At 40.8% G+C, this 23695-nt stretch overlaps 1 gene segment (V, D, J or C); it reads right to left on the bottom strand.

Annotated features, from left to right (window-relative positions):
* Positions 1-23146, bottom strand: part of LOC114202228 (T cell receptor gamma constant 2-like) — a 49892-nt gene extending 26746 nt beyond the window's left edge. Inside the window, 3 exon segments of the C gene segment in view lie at positions 1472-1479; positions 22588-22898; positions 22987-23146. Of these exon segments, the coding sequence occupies positions 1472-1479; positions 22588-22898; positions 22987-23029 (362 nt within the window).
* Between the last annotated feature and the right edge of the window lie 549 nt (positions 23147-23695).

Genomic DNA, 23695 nt, shown 5'->3' with positions numbered 1-23695 from the left:
TACAGAACATTCCACCCTAAACAACAGAATACTCATTCTTCTCGAGCACACGTGGAACTTTCTCCAGAATAGACCACATACTGGGTCACAAATCAAGTCTCATCCGATACCAAAAGATTGACATTATTCCCTGTGTATCCTCAGAGCATAATGCTTTAAAACTGGAACTCAATCATAAGAAAATTTTGGAAGAAATTCAAACACTTGGAAGCTAAAGACCACTCTGCTCAAGAATGTTTGGGTCAACCAGGAAATCAAAGAAGAACTTAAACAATTAATGGAGATCAATGAGAATGAAAACACATCGGTCCAAAACCTATGGGATACTGCAAAGGCAGTCCTTAGGGGGAAATACATAGCCATCCAAGCCTCACTCAAAAAAACAGAAAAGTCCTAAATTCACCAACTCACTCTACACCTTAAAGAACTAGAGAAAAAGCAACAAACAATGCCTAAGCCATGCAGTAGAAGAGAAATAATTAAAATTAAAGCAGAGATCAATGAATTAGAAACCAGGAACACAGTAGATCAGATCAATGAAACCAGAAGTTGGTTCTTTGAAATAATTAATAAGATTGATAAACTACTGGCCAGACTTATCCAAAAGAAAAAAGAAAGGACCCAAATTAATAAAATTATGAATGAAAAGGGAGAGTTCACGACTAACACCAAGGAAATTGAAACAATTATTAAAAATTAGTATCAACAACTATATGCCAATAAACTGAGCAATCTGGATGAAATGGAGGCCTTCCTGGAAACCTATAACCTGCCAAGACTGAAACAGGAAGAAATTGACAACCTGAATAAGTCAATAACCAGTAACGAGATTGAAGCAGTGATCAAAAACCTCCCAAAAACAAGAGTCCAGGGCCTGATAGATTCCCTGGGGAATTCTACCAAACATTCAAAGAAGAAATAATACCTTTTTTTACTGAAGTTGTTTCAAAAAATAAAAACAGAGGAAAACTTCCAAACTCATTCTATGAGGCCAGCATTACCTTAATCCCCAAACTAGGCAAAGACCCCATCAAAAAGGAGAATTTCAGACATATATGCCTGAAGAATATGGATTCCAAAATCCTCAACAAAATCCTAGCTAATAGGATCCAACAATACATTAAAAGGATCATCCACCACGACCAAGTGGGATTTCTCCCTGAGATGCAAGGGTGGTTCAACATTTGCAAATCAATCAATGTGATAGAACACATTAATAAGAGGATAGAGAAGAACCATATGGTCCTCTCAATTGAAGCAGAAAAAGCATTTGACAGAATACAGCATCCTTTCCTGATTAAAACTCTTCAGAGTATAGGGATAGAGGGAACATTCCTCAAATTCATAAAATCCATCTATGAAAAACCCAGAGCGAATATCATCCTCAATGGGGAAAAGCTGAGAGCCTCTCCCTTAAGATCAGGAACATGTCAAGGATGCCCACTCTCGCCACTATTGTTCAACATAGTACTAGAAGTCCTAGCAACAGCAATCAGACAACAAAAAGAAATCAAAGGTATTCAACTTGGCAAAGAAGAATTCGAACTCTCTCTTTTCGCAGACTACATGTTACTTTATGTGGAAAACCCAAAAGACTCCACCCCCAAATAATAGAACTCTTACAGCAATTCAGTAATGTGGCAGGATACAAAATCAATGCAAAGAAATTAGTTGCTTTCTTATACGCTAACAACACAACTGTAGAAAGAGAAATGAGAAACAATTCCGTTTACTATAGCACCAAAAACCATAAGATACCTCGGAATAAACCTAACCAAAGAGGTAAAGGATCTATATTCTAGGAACTACAAAACACTCATGAAAGAAATTGAAGAAGACACAAAAAGATGGAAAAATATTCCATGCTCATGGATCGGAAGAATAAACATAGTTAAAATGTCTATGCTACCCAGAGCAATCTATACATTCAATGCCATCCTGATCAAAATTCCAATGACATTTTTCAAAGTGCTGGAACAAAAATCCTAAAATTTGTATGGAATCAGAAAAGACACCGAATCACCAAGGAAATGTTGAAAAAGAAATACAAAGCAGGGGTCATCACATTGCCCGATTTCAAGCTATATTACAAAGCTATGATCACCAAGACAGCATGGTACTGGCACAAAAACAGACACATAGACCAATGGAACAGAATAGAGAGCCCAGATATGGTCCCTCAACTCTATGGTCAAATAATCTTTGACAAAGCAGGAAAAAATATGCAATGGAAAAAAGACAGTCTCTTCAATAAATGGTGCTGGGAAAATTGGACAGCCACATGCAGAAGAATGAAACTCAACCATTCTCTAACACCATTCACAAAGATAAACTCAAAGTGGATGAAAGACCTCAATATGAGAAAGGAATCCATCAACATCCTAGAGGAGAACATAGGCAGTAACCTCTTTGACATCGCCCACAGCAACTGCTTTCAAGATACATCTCCAAAGCTAGTGAAACGAAATCAAAAATGAACTTTTGGGACTTCATCAAGATAAAAAGCTTCTGCCCAGCAAAGGAAACAGTCAACAAAACAAAGAGGCAACCCACGGAATGGGAGAAGATATTTGCAAATGACACCACAGATAAAGGGCTGGTATCCAAGATCTATAAAGAACTTCTCAAACTCAACACCCAAAAAACAAATAATCAAGTCAAAAAATGGGCAGAAGACATGAAAAACACTTCTCTGAAGAAGACATACAAATGGCTAACAGACACATGAAAATATGTTCATCATCATTAGGCATCAGGGAAATTCAAATCAAAACCACATTGAGATACCACATTACACCAGTTAGAATGGCAAAAATGGACAGGGAAAGAAACAACAAATGTTGGAGAGGTTGTGGAAAAGGGGGAACCCTCTTACACTGTTGTTGGGAATGCAAGTTGGTACAGCCACTTTGGATAACAGTGTGGAGGTTCCTCAAAAATTTTAAAATAGAGCTACCCTATGACCCAGCAATTGCACTCCTGGGTATTTACCCCAGACACAGATGTAGTGGAAAGAAGGGCCATATACACCGCAATGTTCATAGAAGCAAGGTCCACAATAGCCAAAATGTGGAAGGAGCTGAGATGCCCTTCAACAGATGAATGGATAAAGAAGATGTGGTCCATATATACAATGGAATGTTACTCAGCCATCAGGAAGGATGAATACCCAACTTTTACATCAACAGGGATGGGACTGGAGGAGATTATGCTAAGTGAAATAAGTCAAGCAGAGAAAGTCAATTATCATATGGTTTCATTTATTTGTGGAACATCAGGAATAGCGTGGAGGACATTAGGAGAAGGAAGGGAAAAATGAAGGGGGGGAAATCAGAGGGAGAGAGACTATGGACTCTGAGAAACAAACAGGGTTTTAGAGGAGAGGGGGATGGGGTATGGGTTAGCACGGTTATGGGTATTAAGGAGGGCACGTACAGCATGGAGCGCTGGGTGTTAAAGAAAACAATGGATCGTGGATCACCACATCAAAAACTAATGATGTATTGTAGGTGATTAACATAACATAATAAAAAAATTTTTTAAAGTCAGTTAGTATAGGGAGGATGGATATTTAGCAAAGGGTCACTGAGGAAACACTGAGAAATAGGGAAACAAAATTAAAATAGGGGTGCCTGGGTGGCTCAGTCATTAAGCATCTGCCTTCGGCTCAGATCATAATCCCAGATGGCTCAGATCGAGCCATGCATCAGGCTCCCTGCTCAGCAGGAAACCCTGCTTCTCCCTCTCCCCACTCCCCCTGCTTGTGTTCCCTCTCTTGCTGTGTCTTTCTCTGTCAAATAAATAAATAAAATCTTTAAAAAAAATAAAAAATAAAATAAAACAAAATAAAAATAAATGTCACTCACAGTATATCATTGAGGGCAATGATTGACAAACTTCTTCTGTAAAGGGCCAAATAGTCAACATTTTAGGCTTTGTGGGTCTCTGTTGCAACTACTCAACTCTGTCTTTGTAGTGGAAAGAGCTACAGAAGATTTGTAAGCGTATGGTCAAGATTGTGTTTCAATAAAACTTTATTTACAAAACTAGGACTTGCCTGGTGTGGGCAGAATTTGTGGACCCACTGTTCCATGGTAAATACTATTGCCATTATGGTTAATTGTAGCTTTTTAGTTTTTCTTTTTTTTTCAGAGTGTTACAGAGTATTATTAGTATTAGTATATTAGTATAGTAGTAGTAGATGGGAAAATATAAATATATAAACATATTACGTGTTATATACACAATTATATTTTATATTCTTATATAAATAATCTCATTATTAAATGTAAAACCAAAAAAAATGCTGACTTCATTAGTGCTGGAAATACTGACTCTACCTTTGGCCCTCCATCTTGATCAAGTCCTCTCTTGGGGCAACATGTTCTGGATTCCCTGGAAATTTTAGAAGTGGTGACGGACTAAGGCCCCAACCTGAGGAAATTTGCTCTGCCCCTTAATAAATTTGTAAACTTGACATACAGTTCTTCTAAAAACAGGTTTTTGACAGCCACATAGTATCTTGTCACTTCAGAGCCACATAGATAAGGCTGTCCTTTCCCTCCTGTCATCACTGTAGTGTCTCATGGTTGTTGTGTGTTGGAAAGTCAGGGTGACTCCATCTCCCCATGTGGCCAATTCAATCCATTCTGCACTGCTCTTTTGAGAATTAAATAAAATAATCTGTGTAAAATATTTAGCACAGATACTGTGAGAAGCTTAATCCCCCTTTTCATTCACTTCTTTTTATAAAAAAGGATTTTATTTATTTATTTGAGTGAGAGGGAAAGTAAGAGAGATCACAGAGGGAGAAAGAGAAGCAACTTACTGCTGAGTGGAGAGCCTGATGCAGGGCTCGACCCCGGGAACCCTGAGATGATGACCTCAGCTGAAGGCAGACACTTAACCAACTGAGCCAACGAGGCACCCTTCATTCACTTCTTTCTAGAAAGTGTTCATTGTTCTCTGACTCCATATTTCATTCAGGGGTCTTCTTACCTTCTTTCTGTAGATGTGTTAGGGGACAGGTGAAGCCTTGTTGAGACCCAGGCCTTCAGGTTTCTCCCCCTGGAACTCACCCCAGTCAAGAATCATGATGGGCAGTGTGTGGGACACAAAATCCTGAGTTTGCCCCGGGGAAGGTTCTGACACTGCTGTGGCAGGAATTCATTCTGCTTCCATAGCATCTCTGCACTTGATAGCACCACCTGATTCCTAGAAGGAGAAACAGAGAATGAAGGTGTTGTCATGATCTCAGGAACCAGAGGTAAACTGCATGCATCGTGATTACGTGCTCAGATATCCAAGTTACCAAAAGTATCAAGTTCTTCTGAAGTAAAGATCTTATCTCAACATTTGCAAGTGGACTCTAAGGAGGTGGGGGAGGAGGTTTTGTAATTTCACACAATACTTTTGGTTATCACTATTTGTTGAAAACTGGCAACTATCCAGCTACTAATTACAGAATTTTATTCTCAGTCATGATTTTTAAATTTATTAATTTGTGAGAGGCCTTTGCCATCTTTTCTTTACAGATAAAGGGAGTATCCATTATCCTTCTTTTTAACCATCTGATACGTATTCAGGATTTTTTATTTTCTTTCCAGAACCCCAGAGAACAAGGTTTTAGAGGCATATCCACCATGTTGTAGGCACCTGTTGTTCTCAGGGGCTTGTTCCAATGGAGAGTGTGTGTTCCTTTTGTCCTAGTATTGACCCTGAATGTGGAGTGAGGTGCTGCTTCTATCTCCAGGATACAGGATTTATACCTTGGTGTCTCCTATGCCCAAATAACTGCCATATACTTAGGGATATAACAATCAGTAGATTCTTTCAGTAGGGCCACAGGCTGGTAGTAAAGGCATGGAATTTTTATGTTTGACAGATCATTCTACCTCTGAAAAACTGCAATGCCCATGAATAAAATTGGAAGTGATAATAAGAAATACTTATGTAATCTGTATACCCCTTTCCTGTCTTCATTTTGAGCCATTCAGATACTAGAAATCTTTCTCTACAGTGCATTAACAGACAAATGGATTTTCCTGTGAACCATTCACTCTGTATTTTCAGAGTTCCCAGACAGCCTAATTTGGTAGGATATCGGTTCAAACTGCTTTAATCTGTACCATAATTGCCGATATCATATGGGGCTCACTGTGTGAACAGAATCTAATACATTTTCCTGCCAAGCTCAGGAAATACTGCAGAGGGAGAGGCTCTGGCTGGGCACCCAGCTGTGCAGCCTCTGTGGTTGCCCATATTGAGAAGGATGTGGGTGTGGTCAGACCTGAAGATGGTTCTTGTGCAGCTTCTCTTGGCAACTCTAATGCTGTGGGTCCAAATCCAGCAGCCACAGTAGTACATGGCCCTATCTTGTTTCCTTAAGAAATTTATTTTCAAGGTCAAAGTGGAAGTTTCTTGTTCTTCCCACTTAAGCGACTCTAAGTAAGCTTTGTTGAGACAAATGTGAGATACTCTCTCCCTGATCTGGTTTACCAGTGCATGGCTCTTTTGTTAAGCCAGTGGGCACTTTCTAAGATATGTGTGCACAGTCATCTCTTGCTCTGGAAATTGATATTTCAGGTTGCTCCAGCTTTAACTGACTGTGGCCAACTGCACGCAAGGAAGGGAAATTCCCATGAAAAAAATTATATGCAAAAAGGCAACAAGAAGAATTTCTTGAGGTTTTCTGTAGACCGAAGTTCCTGGGGGACAACTCACAGGGCTGAGAGACAAGAAAATGACTGCTTTCAGCAGTGGCATTTTGTTGGTCTGGCTGGGTCCCCAGCAACAAGGTAAGAAATGTCCCTGTTAACAGGACTTGTCAGGCCAGAGGCAGGAAGGTGGGGCTGGTTCAGGTTTCTCAGAAGTGGTGGCTTAGATAGTTCCCTGGGGTTGTTCATTATCTGCCACAAATATGAGTAGTTCTGGGCCTTCCTGTGCCCTGTGAGTGCTGGGCAGACGGGGTGAGAGGGCTCCCAATCTGGAAAGAAATTCCTGGTAAATGTGTCTGTTTGGGGTGTGGCAGGATGATTCTCACACCCACTCTGCCATTCCCCTTGGAATCCCATACTGCAGAAACGTTGCTCAGAAACATGAAGACAGGCCTTTTATATTGAAAAGGCAACTGAGAATTTACTGGCATTTTACTTATTCTCTGAAGACACCTAATCCCTCAGGTCCTGCACCTGTGCTGCAGCACATTGTAATAATTTGTGTCAGTTAGTGTTCAGTATCAGTTTTGTCTCTGCTGTGGGGGACAGTGTATTGTTCCTTTTATTGTCCTGCAGTGAAATGGTTTAGTGTAATGGTCAAAAGGAATCAGCTGATCGGGTCCCTCCCCTTCTCTGCCACCTCACCCAGTACCAGCTGTGGACCCAGATAAGTCACTGACTCCCTTAGTACTTCAGTTACCTCAGGAGTCAGACATGCTTGCTGATTATACTGGGACAGAATATTTAGGTGATGTGGGTTACAGGAGCTAACATATGCTCAGAAGGGAGAATACACACACACACACGCACACACACATACACACACACACACACAAACACTCAGGTTTTTCTGCTCCTGGCAGGTTCCCTCTCTTCTTTCACAGGGAACATCAACAGAGGCCCAATATGGCAACCCATCTAACAGCCTTAATGAATTCTGAGCTCTATTCTGATGACATCGTGCTGGCACAACCTCCCCACACCTCCAAGCAAAAGGGCCTTGCTCCAATTCTAATTCACTGGACCCCCTAGAGTTCACTTAAGGAATTGCAGTCTTTAAACCTTTCAGTGCCCATTATCCCAGTTCAAAAGGCATGAACTTACTATCTTTGGCTCAACATTAAGCCTAAATTCATTAAGCTCTAATTTTTTTAGTTTTAAAATGGACCAATAATAGTTATGTTACAGAGGGATTTCTTTTATTTATTTTTTTAAAGATTTTATTTATTTATTTAAAAGAGAGAGAATGAGAGATAGCACGAGAGGGAAGAGGGTCAGAGAGAGAAGCAGACTCCCTGCTGAGCAGGGAGCCTGATGTGGGACTCGATCCTGGGACTCCAGGATCATGACCTGAGCCGAAGGCAGTCGCTTAACCAACTGAGCCACCCAGGCGCCCAAGGGATTTCTTTTAGATGTTATAAAAATGGCACGCAGTGATTCCCTGTCTCAGCCTGAACCTTACTCATATACTGAGTCTCTGGATGCTGAGACTTAGCATTTTAAGTGACTTTAAATTTAAATTAGACTCAGAAATTTAATTTTAAAATATTACATGTTTAATAAATACTAACTTTCAGAAGAGCAAATATTTAGGGCACCTGGGTGGCTCAGTTGGTTAATATCTGACTCTTGATTTTGGCTCAGGACATGGTCTCAGGGCCCTGAGATTGAGCCCCACACTGGGCTTGTGCTGAGCTTGGAGTGTGCGTAAGATTCTCTCTCTCCCTCTGCCCGTCCTCCAGCCCTTCTAAAAAAATGAGCTGGGGGTGGCTGGCAGTTTTAGAAGCACAGAGGGAGAGACACTTTGGACCTGGAAGTGAGGGCTGAGAGTGCTGCTGTGGGGTGCACAACCCAGGACGCTGCTGTTTTTAGCAGCACAGACAGAAATGGAGACAATGTGGCCCAGAGAGTTCACTGAAGAACAGACTGCGATCTCTATCCTGAGGCAGAGGTTTAGATACAGTCACTTCTGCTCTGACTCTCAGAAGAGATGGGGAAAGCTGCTAGGGAAAACTGCCAGAGAACAAAAGCCCCCCCAAATGGGTTTTAACTGAACCCATCCCCCCCACAGGACAACTCTGCACATACAGGATTGCCTGAGTAACAGCGCAGCAAGCCCCTCCCCTAGAAGACAGGATGGAAGAAAAAGGCCAACAACCTAAAGGTCCCTAGAAAATAGGTGCATCTTGCTTGGGTTGTGGTCAATAATTTGGACTCTGTACATTCCCTCAACCACCCCTCAACAGAATGACTAAGAGGAGGAACTCCTAAAATAGGAAAGACTCAGAGACTGTGACCTCTGCCACAGAACAAATGGATGTAGATATAAACAAGATGTTGGAAATAGACTGCAGAATAATAGTTATGAAGACAATAGCTAGGATGGAGAAAACGATTAATGGCGACACAGATTGTCTAAGGGGAGAAATGAGAGCTGATCTGGCAGAACTTAAAAATGCTATCAATGAGATCCAATCTAATCTAGATACTCTAACAGCTAGGATAAATGAGGCAGAATAACACATTAATGATCTAGAAGACGAACTGATAGAAAAGAAGGAAAAGGAGGAGGTCAGGAACAAACAGCTTAAAATCCATGAAAAGCAGAATTAGAGAAATAAGTGACACCATGAAACATTCCAATCTCAGAATTATTGGGATCCCTGAGGGGGTGGAGAGAGAGAACTAGAAGGTATATTTGAGCAAATCATAGCTGAGAACTTCCCTAATCTGGGGATTGAAACAAACATTCGTGTCCTAGAGACAGAGAGGAGCCCTCCCAAGATCAAGGAGAACAGACCAACGCCCCGGCATGTAATAGTAAAACTCGCAAATCTTAGAACCAAGGAAACCATCTAAAGGGCAGTTGGGGGGAAGGGATTCCTTACATACAGAGGGAAGAACATCAGAATAATGTCAGACCTATTCACAGAGACCTGGCAAGCCAGAAAGGGCTGGCAAGTTATAGTCAGGGTACTAAATGAGAAGAACATGCAGCCAAGAATACTTTATCTGGCAAGGCTGTCATTTAGAATGGATGGAGAGATACAGAGCTTCCAGGACTGGCAAAAACTAAAAGAATATGTGACCACTAAGCTGGCCTGCAAGAAATATTAAGGGAGGTTCTATAAAAGGAGAAAGACCCCAAGAGTGATATACAACAGAAATTTACAGAGACAATCTATAGAAACAAGGACTTCACAGGCAATATGATGACAATAAAATCATATCTTTCAATAATCATTCTCAATGTGAATGGCCTAAATGCTCCCATAAAACGGCACAGGGTTGCAGATTGGATAAAAAGACAGGACCATCCATATGCTGTCTACAAGAGACTCATTTTGAACCTAAAGATACAACCAGACTGAAAGTGAAGGGAAGGAGAACCATCTTTCATGCCAATGGGCCTCAAAAGAAAGCTGGGGTAGCAATTCTTATATCAGATAAATTAGATTTTAACCTAAAGACTGTAGTTAAAGACACAGAAGGACACTATATCATTCTTAAATTGTCTATCCAACAAGAAGATCTAACAACTGTAAATATCTATGCCCTGAACATGGGAGCAGCCATCTACATAAGCCAACTGTTAACCAAAATAAAGAGTCATATTGATAATAATATGTTAATAGTAGGAGACCTTAATACTCCACTCTCAGCAATAGACAGCTCATCTAAGCAGAAAATCAACAAAGAAACAAGAGCTTTGAATGGCACACTGGACCATATGGACCTCATAGATATATACAGAACATTCCACCCAAAACAAGAGAATACTTATTCTTCTCGAATGCACACAGAACTTTTTCCAGAATAGACCACATACTGGGTCACAAATCAGGTCTCAACGGATACCAAAAGATTGAGATTATTCCCTGCATATTCTTAGACCATAATGCTTTAAAACTGGAACTCAATCACAAGAAAAAAATTGGAAGAAATTCAAACACTTGGAAGCTAAAGACCACTCTGCTCAAGAAGTATCTGGGCCAACCAGGAAATCAAAGAAGTTAAAGAATTCATGGAAACCAATGAGAACAAACACATCAGTCCAAAACCTATAGGATACTGCAAAGGCAGTCCTAAGGGGGAAATACATAGCCATCCAAGCCTCACTCAAAAAAATAGAAAAATCCCAAATTCACGAACTAACTTTACACCGTAAAGAACTGGAGAAAAAACAACAAATGATGCCTAAGCCACACATTAAAAGAGAAATAATTAAGATTAGAGCAGAAATCAATGAATTAGAAACCAGAAATACAGTAGAGCAGATCAACAAAAGTAGAAGCTGGTTCTTTGAAAGAATTAATAAGATCAATAAACCACTGGCCAGACTTCTCCAAAAGAAAAGAGAAAGGATCCAAATTAATAAAATTATGGACGAAAGGTGAGAGATCACAACTAAAACCAAGGAAATAGAAACAATTATTAAAAATTATTGTCAACAACTATATGCCAAAAAATTGAGCAACCTGGAAGAAATGGATGCCTTCCTGGAAACCTATAATCTATCAATACTGAAACAGGAAGAAATTGACAATCTGAATAGACCAATAACCAGTCAAAAGATTGAAAGAGTGATCAAAAACCTCCCAAAAAACAAGTCCAGGACCTGATGGAGTCCCTGGGGAATTCTACCAAACATTCAAAGGAGAAATAATACCTGTTCTGAAGCTGTTTTAAAAAATAGAAATAGAAGGAAAGCTTCCAGACTCATTCTATGAGGCCAGCATTACCTTGATCCCCAAATCAGGCAAGGACCACATCAAAAAGGAGAATTTCAGACAGATATTCCTGATGAATATGGATTCCAAAATCCTCAACAAAATCCTAGCTAGTAGGATCCAACAGTACATTAAAAGGATTATCCACCACGACCAAGTGGGATTTATCCCAGGGATGCAAGGATGGTCCAACATTCACAAATCAATCAATGTGATAGGACACATTAATAAGAGGATAGAGAAGAACCATATGGTCCTCTCAATTGAAGTAGAAAAAGCATTTGACAAAATACAGCATCCTTTCCTGATTAAAACTTTTCAGAGTACAGGGATAGAGGGGGCATTCCTCAAGTTCATAAAACCCATCTATGAAAAACCCAGAGCGAATATCATCCTCAATGGGGAAAAGCTGAGAGCCTTTCCTTAAGATCAGGAACACGTCAAGGATGCCCACTCTCACCACTATTGTTCAATATAGTACTAGAAGTGCTAGCAACCGCAATCAGACAACAAAAAGAAATAAAAGCTATTCAGAATGGCAAAGAAGAAGTCAAACTCTCTCTCTTCGCAGATGACATGATACTTTATGTGGAAAACCCAAAAGACTCCACCCCTAAATTACTAGAACTGATATAGCAATTCTGTAATGTGGCAGGATACAAAATCAATGCACAGAAATCAGTTGCTTTCTTATACACTAACAATGTAACTATAGAAAGAGAAATTAGAGAATCGATTCCATTTACAATAGCACCAAAAACCATAAGATACCTCGGAATAAACCTAACCAAAGAGGTAAAGGATCTGACTACAGAACACTCATGAAAGAAATTGAAGAAGACACAAAAAGATGGAAAAATATTCCATGCTCATGGATCGGAGGAATAAACATTGTTTAAATGTCTATGCTGCCTAGAGCAATCTATACTTTCCACGCCATCCTGATCAAAATACCAATGGCATTTTTCAAAGTGCTGGAACAAACAATCCTAAAATTTGTATGGAATCAGAAAAGACCCTGAATTGCCAAGGAAATGTTGAAAAAGAAAAACAAAGTGGGGGGCATCACATTGCCTGATTTCAAGCTATATTACAATGCTGTGATCACCAAGACAGCATGGTACCGGCACAAAAACAGACACATAGACCAATGGAACAGAATAGAGAGCCCAGATATGGTCCCTCAACTCTATGGTCAAATAATCTTTGACAAAGCAGGAAAAAATATGCAATGGAAAAAAGACAGTCTCTTCAAAAAATGATGCTAGGAAAATTGGACAGCCACATGCAGAAGAATGAAACTAGACCATTCTCTAACACCATACACAAAAATAAACTCAAAGTGGATGAAAGACTCAATGTGAGAAAGAAATCCATCAACATCCTAGAGGAGAACATAGGCAGTAACCTCTTTGACATCAGCCATAGAAACTTCTTTCAAGACACATCTCCAAAGGCAAGGGAAACAAAAGAGAAAATGAACTTTTGGGACTTCATCAAGATAAAAAGCTTCTGCCCAGCAAAGGAAACAGTCAACAAAACAAAGAGGCAACCCACAGAATGGGAGAAGATATTTACAAATGGCACTACCAACAAAGAGCCGATATCCAAGATCTATAAAGAACTTCTCAAACACAACACCCAAAAAACAAATTAAGTCAAAAAATGGGCAGAAGACATGAACAGACACTTCTCCAAAGAAGACGTACAAATGGCTAACAGACACATGAAAAAATGGCCATCATCATTGGCCATCAGGGAAATTCAAATTAAAACCACATTGAGATACCACCTTACACCAGTTAGAATAGCAGAAATTGACAAGGCAAGAAACAACAAATGTTGGAGAGGTTGTGGAGAAAGGGGAACCCTGTTACACTGTTGGTGGGAAAGCAAGTTGGTACAGCCACTTTGGAAAACAGTGTGGAGGTGCCTCAAAAAATTAAAAATTGAGCTACCCTATGACCCAGCAATTGCACTCCTGGGTATTTACCCCAAAGACACAGATGTAGTGAAAAGAAGGGCCATATGCACCCCAATGTTCATAGAAGCAAGGTCCACAATACCCAAACTGGGAAAAGCTGAGATACCCTTCAACAGATGAATGAATAAGATGTGGTCCATTTATACAATGGAATATTACTCAACTATCAGAAAGGATGAATACCTAACTTCTACATCAACATGGATGGGATTGGAGGAGATTATACTAAGTGAAATAAGTCAAGCAGAGAAAGTCAATTATCATATGGTTTCACTTATTTATGGAACATAAGGAACAGCATGGAGGACATTAGGAGAAGGAAGGGAAAAATGAAAGGGGGGAAATCGGAGGGGGAGATGAACCATGAGAGACTATGGACTCCGAGAAACAAACTGAGAGTTTTAGAGGCGTGGGGGTAGGGGGATGGGTTAGCCCAGTGATGGGTCTTAAGGAGGACACGTATTGCATGGAGCACTGGGTGTTACAGGCAAACAATGAATCATGGACCACTACATCAAAAACTAATGATGTACTGTATGATGACTAACATAACATAATTTAAAAAAAAAGAAAATAAAAAAAGGAAGGCTGAGAAACAGTATCTGACATTTTTCCTCCCTATACTGGGAATGAATTCATTCTTTCACTAAGATTCATAAGGTAGAGAATTTCCTGGACATAAACGAGTGTTTCAAATGCTAGGAGCCAAGAAGGGAGATAAATGGTCACTTCAGACACATTCATGAAAAAATGTGTTTTCTCTTCATGAATTATTTCAAACAGAGAAGTAAACAAAGGCAGAATTTATCTTTTATTCATTATTTTAAATACTTTCAAAAATAGAGATTTTTATTTTCTTTATTTTTCATAACATTAATAGCTCACAATATTGAAGGTATTTCTACATGGTAGGTGTTGTGCTACAAACACATTGGTTCTATTATCTCATTTAATCTTCACAAAGTCTACTAAGTTGGTGCTTTTATTGTTTCCAACTTTCAGACGAGAGAAGGGAGGCTTTTGACACACCAGGAATTTTATCAAAGGTCTGACATGAACAAGTAGCAGAACAGTAATTTGCACCAGAGGATCTATATCTAGAACCCACAATCTTAAATAAGATACTTTATTTCGTCCATATGTACTTTTTATAACATAATATATTTATACCACTATGCAATAAAAATATGTATATGTGTCTAAGTACATATGTATGTATGTATGTATTTACAGAGGTGTCTGTGTATATATTTCTATCAAGGTTCTAGAATGCATGCTTAGGATTCATTACAGGAAATACTCTAAATATTATTCCTAAATAATGCTTCCTGAGATTCATTGATTCACACATTAATTCAGCCAAGGTGTACGGAGGCTGCACTAGAGACAAGGCATGTGCAGACCCTGGCAAGGTCACAGACATCAGAGACATAGGTCCTCCTTTGGGAGCACTTGTATCCCAGCAGCACTTGCATTCATCTTCCTTCATTTGGTGCTGCATCTGACCCTCACAGTCAGGTCTATGATCACAGTCACCCGCACTCCCTCCATTTCAAGTCCCTTGTTATGCAGCCTGTACCATCCATACTCCCTAGAACTCTCTCAGGAAAAAGAACTGATGGTTCCTGACTCAGGCTGTTCTCAACAACCCCAGACAGAAGCTCTCATCAGGAGACCATCAGGTCAATGGGAAGTTGGAGCAGGAAGGCTGATATCCTGCAGGCATAGTTGGTGACTGTCTGCTTCTTTTCCCCTTGATTTTGGGACTGAAGTACCTGTCAGGGAGCACAGAGTGGAGGCTGAGGCTAAGGCTGGAACTAGGGCTGAGGTTGCCCATGTGGAAAGGATGAGAGTCCAGAACTGAAGAGAGGTTCTTTGGGCTGACTGTCTGGCTCCTCTGATATTTTGTACATTTGCACGTGGTTTCATCTACTGTGTTCTGTGGACTGTATAAAATAATTGCAGTAGAGGAGACAGGATGTCTCAGTGCTTCCTATTTATTGTTCTCATATTGCCTCTAAGCAGGTGTTATAAGAGACCAAATATGTATCAGATACCCAAAGTCTGATTCATTTTTTTGGTACCAATAAATGACTAAGGTGGCAGGTGCAATGTTGAGTATGGTACATAAATGTAATTATCCTTTTTTCTACTTTGGATATAGATATTTCAGTTGTGTCATCTTGGCTACTAACTGTGAAGAGAGAGAGAGTGAGACAGAGATATAAACACAGATATGTAGACAGAGAGATATGGAGAGAGAGACAGAAATGAAGACAAAGACTGACAGAGACATAGACACAGGTATATCTAGTGCAGATAGAAATATTGTAAATGTGCCTCAAGGGAGACTTTTCTAAATTAATTTTCCCAATTATTTCATGGTAAGGTGTAGAGACAGATGTGAAAATTAAAAGAAGTACTGATGATATTACTGAGTCCTCCTCCAGGCTGGATGCTAAGCATCTTGGATTTCTTATCTCATAATCTCACAGCAGTTACTGGCTGGGTGGGAGCAACTCTGCTCCACAGAAGTCAACTCTGGATGCTCCAGCTGACCCCCTCCTCTCACTCCACAGTCTGGGGCCCCTGGGGTCTATGCAAATGCTGGCTTTTGTTGTTGCTGTTTTACTGCATTTCTCACGACTGTCAGTTTCTCTCAAGGATTTGAATTGTAAAATTTGGTTCCTAGGTTCAAACAATAGTATTTTCATTGGTTCTTGGACAACACTTTTTGTAGATTAGTTTATCTTTTTTAGAGTCAGAAAGCTTCATAGATTAAGTTTTTTAAAACCCTGGATCTTGTCTATATAACTATGTAGTTACTACCTTCTGAACAAAGTCTCTGTAGCACAGAAGTCTCCGTTTTAACTAAATAAAAAAGGACACAGCTTTTGCAGAATAATTAGAAAAAGTCACTCTTTCTCCAAGCTGACACAGCTCTGCTCAGGGTATAGAGGAGGGTGGGCATGGGATGGATTTTGTTCCCCACTGTGCCCCCTCACATAGGCACACATGAGCAGGGCACACTGGTAACACCAAACAGAGGCTGCAACTCCAGGTTTGTTGCAGGGGAAGGAAGTGTCATTATTTTTGATAATGTACATATGTCATCTCTTCTTCATTCTGATATTGGAGGGAAGTGTTAACCTTGCCAACTGAAAATAGGTTCCTCTGGGTTGGAACAGCCTCTTTCAAGTTAGGACAATCTCCTTTGGCACATTCCTCATCCTTTGTTTCTCTGTCTGTCTCCTGGTCATTCTCATGATGATATCACTACACATGGGAGGAGGGGAGTTAGTTCTTACAGTCTTCCTCTCACATTCTTCCAGCCTTTGTCCTGCTGGTCTTTAGGATTCTCCCTCTTTGTCAGAACTATCTTGTGCAATAACCAACCCTGAGCCCACCACCACTGACTCACACCATACCATGGGATGTAAAGTTTCCCCCTTGCACCTTCTGTTCTTGTCTAAGCATCGATTCTTTCTTCCATGAAATAAGTGTATCTGCAGGATTTTTTAATGATCACATGATTTCCTCAACAGACTCAACATGTAGCATATTATCTGGCAGCTAAATGGATATGAGTTCCAATTTATTCATTGCCAGCACCTTTAGATTGAGCTTTTCACAGTTATTGAAAATCTCTGAGCACCTTACTTCTCTCTGAGATAACCAGACCATTTCAACAGAGTCTCTAAATAGGAAAGCAAATCAATAGGAAATTATGTCAAACCAGACATTTAGAGCAGGTTTAGTGACATCTGTGGGGGTACAATAGTAGCCGTCAGACTCCCTTTCTTCTGATACTAAGGCATTACATAACAAGAAGTATATAAAGTGCTTAATACACTGCCTACCTAGTACAGAAGGTTTCAGTAAAAAAAATAGCTATTATTTTTTTTAATTTTTTTATTGTTATGTTAATCACCATATATTACATCATTTGTTTTTGATGTAGTGTTCCATGATTCATTGTTTGTTCATAACACCCAGTGCTCCATGCAGAATGTGCCCTCTTTAATACCCATCACCAGGCTAACCCATCCCCCTACCTCCTCCCCTCTAGAACCCTCAGTTTGTTTTTCAGAGTCCATCATCTCTCATGGTTCGTCTCCCCCTCTGACTTACTCCCCTTCATTCTTCCTCTCCTGCTATCTTCTTCTTTCTCTTTTTTCTTAAAATATGTTGCATTATTTGTTTCAGAAGTACAGATCTGTGATTCAACAGTCTTGCACAATTCACAGCGCTCACCGTAGCACATACACATCCCAATGTCTATCACCCAGCCACCCCATCCCTCCCACCCCCAACCACTCCAGTAACACTCAGTTTGTTCCTGAGATTAAGAATTCCTCATATCAGTGAGGTAATATGATACATGTCTTTCTCTGACTGACTTATTTCACTCAGCATAACACCCTCCAGTTCCATCCACGTCGTTGCAAATGGCAAGATCTCATTCCTTTTGATGGCTGCATAATATTCCATTGTGTATATATACCACATCTTCTTTATCCATTCATCTGTTGATGGACATCTTGGCTCTTTCCACAGTTTGGCTATTGTGGACATTGCTGCTATAAACATTGGGGTGCACGTACCCCTTCGGGTCCCTACATTTGTATCTTTGTGGTAAATACCCAGTAGTGCAATTGCTGGATCGAACGGTAGCTCTAATTTCAACTGTTTGAGGAACCTCCATACTGTTTTCCAGAGTGGTTGCACCAGCTTGCATTCCCACCAACAGTGTAGGAGGGTTCCCCTTTCTCCACATCCCCGCCAACATCTGTCGTTCCCTGACTTGTTAATTTTAGCCATTCTGACGGGTGTGAGGTGGTATCTCATTGAGGTTTTGATTTGGATTTCCCTGATGCCGAGCGATGTTGAGCACTTTTTCATGTGCCTGTTGGCCATTTGGATGTCTTCTTTGGAAAAATGTCTGTTCATGTCTTCTGCCCATTTAAAAAAATAGCTATTATTAAAATCTTATCAGAACATTGTTTATTAAATTTCAAAAGAACTTAATTCTTTTTCTTTGAGCAAAGGAAAGCAATCAAAGTAATCTGTTGACATGTGGATTACAAATACTAATTCTACCACTTTCAGAATATAACTACAGATTTTTGGTAACTATTCGGTAACTTAAATTTAGAAGTTAAAAAATTAAAGGTGACAGAACTCACAATAGATAGGAATGATCAATTTGTGAGTGAAACATTTAAATGTTGACTAATAAATGGCAGGAAAGTAGATGAAGGAAGGACAGAAATGATAGAACAATTATAATAAACGTGAGAGGCTGGATTTTAGTTGACATGAAAATGGCAGGCATTTCTCTACTTTCTTTTCATAAGAGTTAAGATTGGTTCACTACTGCACACTTGTTTACTGTATTAAAGAACATCAAGAACACAGAATTGAATTCATCATAATATTGGTTCATAAAGCCCTATAATCATTCTTCTACACAGAGATAGAGATCTCTTTATTTATTTTATTCTACTTAGGTGATGATGACTTACCTCTAATAAATTGGCAAATACCTCAGAATCCCTGATTTAACTGAAGAACAAAAGCATTAGAAATAATCTACATGCTCCTCTCTACTAAATTCGTCAACTAGAAAAGCACAACATGTAATGATAATCTCTCAACACTTTTCCAGTTTCCTGTTTTCTTACTGAGGGAACAGGGCACATCCTGGTCTGTTAGAGATGGGACTTTGATGGCTTTGTGTAATGAGAAATGAAAGGAACCAGATAAAATCTCCCAACTCTGCAACTTGTTTTACTTATTTGGGGGCAAATACAACCTGTTTATTTGACTGTCTAGTTGATTTTTATTCTTTTGTTCCTCCAGATGGACAGTCTACTTCTCTTTACCTTGCCCTGGGCATTACGAGGTGGACCCTCATGGTTTTCCTTATTCTCTGGTTGCTGTTTGGGAGCAGCTAATGGAAGTAGCAGCAAGAGACTGAGAAGTGGGAGAGAGTGAGCTTAGGGCTCCCTCTCTGAAGGAGGCCTGCATCCTCACAGGGGCAAACATATAGTGACAACTCCTGCCGTACCCAGAGGTTTATGCTCAGGAATGAGAGGTGCATGTGGGAGAAGTAATTCTCTTTTATACCACTCAACCCACTGGAGGAATGTGTTTCTTTTTTCCCAGGGCCCTGGATCCACAGGCTTGGAAACCTAGTGCCCAAGAAGAAATACTTTTGTCAGGTGACATTGTGATGGTTCTTTGAACTTCAAATTCCATTTGCCAACTTTCCATTGGAAATTAGAGCAAAGATTCCCATTACTGTAATCCACAGGGGTTAGGTTCCTGGGGCACAGAGCAATGGGGAGAAAAGTGGAGCATTGATGCTGAGGAGGAAATAGGAGATTTCACAGTATCCATCCTTTGTGCCTCCCAGCATCCATTCTTGTTCTTTGCCTAGGGGAGAAATCTGTCCCCCCACAGCAGGGGACACACAGGGTCCTACTTGAAAGCCTATCTTCCTCTCAGTCTCCAGATGAACATGTGAGGCTGATTTTCTAGCAAATTTCCATGAATGGTAGCAGATCATGTTTTCAGGCAATAAAAGTGCCAAACAACTGTGTTGAAAAAAACTATGGTTGTGTGCAATTCTGCTTGGGATGATCTCATTTGCTCATCTGCATGTGGACAAAAGAGATGTAAAGAAACTAAGGAAATTAAGTACAGTGTTACTAGAAGACTCAGCATTGTTGCCACTGTCTACAGTACCTGGTATCTGTCCTTCACTGGGGAAAAGACCCACTCAACTGAAGAAGTTACTTTGAGCTCTCCAAGTATGAACCTGGTCTCTAACTTGGCAGATGGAGTCAGTAGGAATCAGCAGAGAAAACAAGATTTTGTTTTGTAAAAGAAGCAAAGGTTGTTGGAGAAGAGGGGAGAAATAGTGGTCAAGACAGAGGCTATTACACACATTTCTAACCATCAGACTTCACATGGTGTGTCTAAGTGTTCAATAATATACAAGAATTTTAATATTAAGTAACATGTGAATTCTTTTTAACAATAAATTTTAAAATAAAAATCAAAAGCCATACAGGTTTTCCATGAGTCAATTAGGGTATGGAAGTAACATAGTAAAAACTCTACTGATCCCAATGTTTAGAATGACCTCTCCAAGTTGTGCCCTTTCCTCTACCCAAGATGGTGTCCCTGAACCCGTTCTGGGGGTGGAACATAAAGAACACCCAACACAAAACAATCAGCATAGATTTCCAGGTGTTCCCAGAAATTTTTAGAATTGTGATTTTTAGAAGATGACTCTCATGTAACAGACATGACACTTTGCCCACTACTAGTGTCTGTGATCAACTGAGATCAACTGAGAATGGATAATATAACTATGAAAACTGATTTTTTGAGAGTTCTTAGACTTTTTTCAGCATCAATTTCATAATATAATGTTGTTTCTATTACTCAAAATCATTGTGTCTCACCCACCTCAGGAGTGAAATAAATGAGTTGAGCCCAAATCATCAGGATATTTCAAGCATCCACCTATGCGAAATCCCCCACCTGTGAGGTAATGTGAGCCCCTTTCTAATAGTCAAAATATCAATCTCACTTCAACAGACATTAATGGAATCACCACTGTACTTGGTCCTGTACATTCTAACAAGATGCTTTCAGTGTTGTTAGAATCAGCCATTTAAACAACCATTTAATTAGCAAACGTTTACTTAGGATGGGAGGGCTTATTGGTCTCTGGCTGGTTTGGCTTTACTGTGTGTGGTTGAAGTGTCCTTGGTGAAGCTCACCATATCCTCAAGGAGAAGGGCAGGAGGAGGAAATGACTCCAAATATGATTTGTTGTTCTCTCCACATAGGGGTTGTTTTCTCCATGCACAAGACCATTGTCCTCTCAGGCTGTAACTCAAAGGCACTATAGACCCATGTTGCAAACTGAGATTTAAATTGACTTGGGAGGACTTCTCATGACAGTGTCTTCATATTTAGCTAATTTCTCTGTAACGAAATTATAATAGGTGTTTTGGACTTTCCTTTCAATAATCATGTTTACCAATCCTATTAAGTGTACATAAAATTTGATTCTTTGATTGAAAATACAATTAATTCAGCTTAGACCTCCTAAGAGAGCTTTTTCTTCTTCCCCACATATGGCAGCAGGTGTTTTCCTGTTTGGGACTGGAGAATCAGTAATATAGCTTTTCTTTTCTTTCTTTTTTTTTCTCAAGAAGTTGACAAACTTTATAAGAAGTTAGTAAACATATTGGTATCTTATTTGTACAATTTTGCTTTAACAGAAATCAGTCACACAATTGTGGCAGGTAAAACACCCATTTTACAGATGCGGTAACAGAGGTCCAGGGAATTGGGCCCCCAAATCCCATATGGAGTAGCATTCAAGGAGAAGTGGAAGGCTGTAGGCCCCGGGCTCATCCGAGGTTGATGCATCAACCTGCCTGAGGATCATGTCCCCCCATAGGAGTTGAGCACCAAGCTTGCCAGTGTATGAGGATGCTGAGTTGTGAGATGTGCTTTTGATCCCTGATTCTCCACTGTAAAGTAACTAGGCAGTGGGCAGGGCAGCAACTTAGAAAATGGAATCAGAAGGTGACTTCCAATCTCAGTTTTCAATCATTTTATGGTACATCTCTCTGGAATGATTTTCACAATACTTTATTCTCACATTCTTCATTGGCGATGGCCAGAATCTTCAATCACCAGTCTGTCACAGCTCTGTTCAGTAGAAATAAATGTATGTCACAATTTGAGACATATTTTCTAACTATTACATTTAAAAAAAAACGTTAAAGAAACAAATAAAATTCTAGGGTTATTTTTATTTACTGCGAGATATCCAAAATAGTGTTTCAACAGATTCTGCTCCAAGGGCTTCAGAAACGCTGCGCTGGACGATCTTTAGAAAAGTCCCTCCCGACTGGACAGCTCCCTGGGTCTGCGTCAGACTGCGCAGCTCCTTAGCCTGCAGGGTTCTGTGCAGTGGACCCGCGGAAAGCGAGAGTCCGGGGTGCTGAGGGCTGACCCCAGGGCAACCCCAGGGACCCAGAGCCAGTGGGAGGTGCGGGGCATGGAGCGCCCTGGGAGACAGAGACCTTTTTGCTCAGGGACCTGGTGAGAGCACAGGGCTGTGCACTTCCCAGGCAGCGCAGTAGTACACGCCCTCGTCGCTCTTCTCCAGGTTCAGCACCGACAGAGTACAGCTGTTGCTCTCCCTGCCCTTCTTGGCATTGACTTTGTCCGCTTTCATGGGAAAATCCCTCTTCACAAAGGACCTGGACATGTCTAGGTAGAGGAGCCTCTTGGGGGCCGTACCCTCCTGGTGGCGGTACCAGTGGACGTAGCTGACCGAGGTGTCTACTTTGCATGGCAGGGTGGCTGAGCTGTCCAAGCGCAAGCGCGCCACCACCAAAGCAGGCTGATCCAGCTTGAGCCCTGCTCCACCACCTGCCAGGGGGAGGAGAGGACAGTGGTGAGACACGGATGGCCAGGAGCCTCAGGGTACCCTGCACGGGGGGAGTGTGTCTGGACTTACCAGGAAACAGGAGAGTGCACAGGATGGCAAGGAGACCCAGCATGGTTCTTCTTCCTACCTGGAAAGAAACTGAGGGTGACCTCCTAGATGCACTTGCTGGGAGGAGACTGCCTGGTTGGTGGCAGAGGGCAGGTTAGGATCTGAGCTTCTGCTTCCCTGAGGCACCTGCAGGTAATGATGACAGGCAGGAGGAAGGGAGGGAGGGGCCAGAGGGCAGGGACAGGTCTGACCACAAGGCGGGGAGAGAACATCCATGGTTAGGGAGCTGAGAAACAATGAGGAATGTTGGTGCAAGGAGAATACCAGTGATAACAGCAATCCTTGATTGGACTTCGACCACACCTGAGCACCACACTAATTGGTTTCTGCTCATTTTTTTTTAATCACATCTGAAAATCACCCCATGGGATGAATGGTAATACCCTCAATTTAGAAATGGGGAAAGCCTGGCTGGTATTTTAAGTAACCATTCCAAGGCAACATGGCTAAAGAGGATTAGGTGATGGGGATGTTAGCCAGATCTGCCTGGAGACAAATCTCAAGCCTCAAATGGCCACTTGGTACCGACAGAGCAATGGGTGTGCAGGCTGCTCGGGAGGCAGGGACAAGCACAGAGCAGAGATCCCTGCTGAAAAGGCAACAGGCCCCCTGAGCTAGCACTGGAGCATTTCTCCCAGAGGTCTCATCAGAAGATGTAAATGCCCTAACG

The sequence above is a fragment of the Eumetopias jubatus genome, unplaced genomic scaffold (assembly GCF_037043125.1).
Source record: "Eumetopias jubatus isolate StellerSeaLion01/CBP00866 unplaced genomic scaffold, mEumJub1_p1.0 scaffold_14, whole genome shotgun sequence".
NCBI lineage: Eukaryota > Metazoa > Chordata > Mammalia > Carnivora > Otariidae > Eumetopias > Eumetopias jubatus.
Note: the sequence above shows the minus strand (reverse complement) of the source record. Positions and strands in the feature narration are given on the sequence as shown.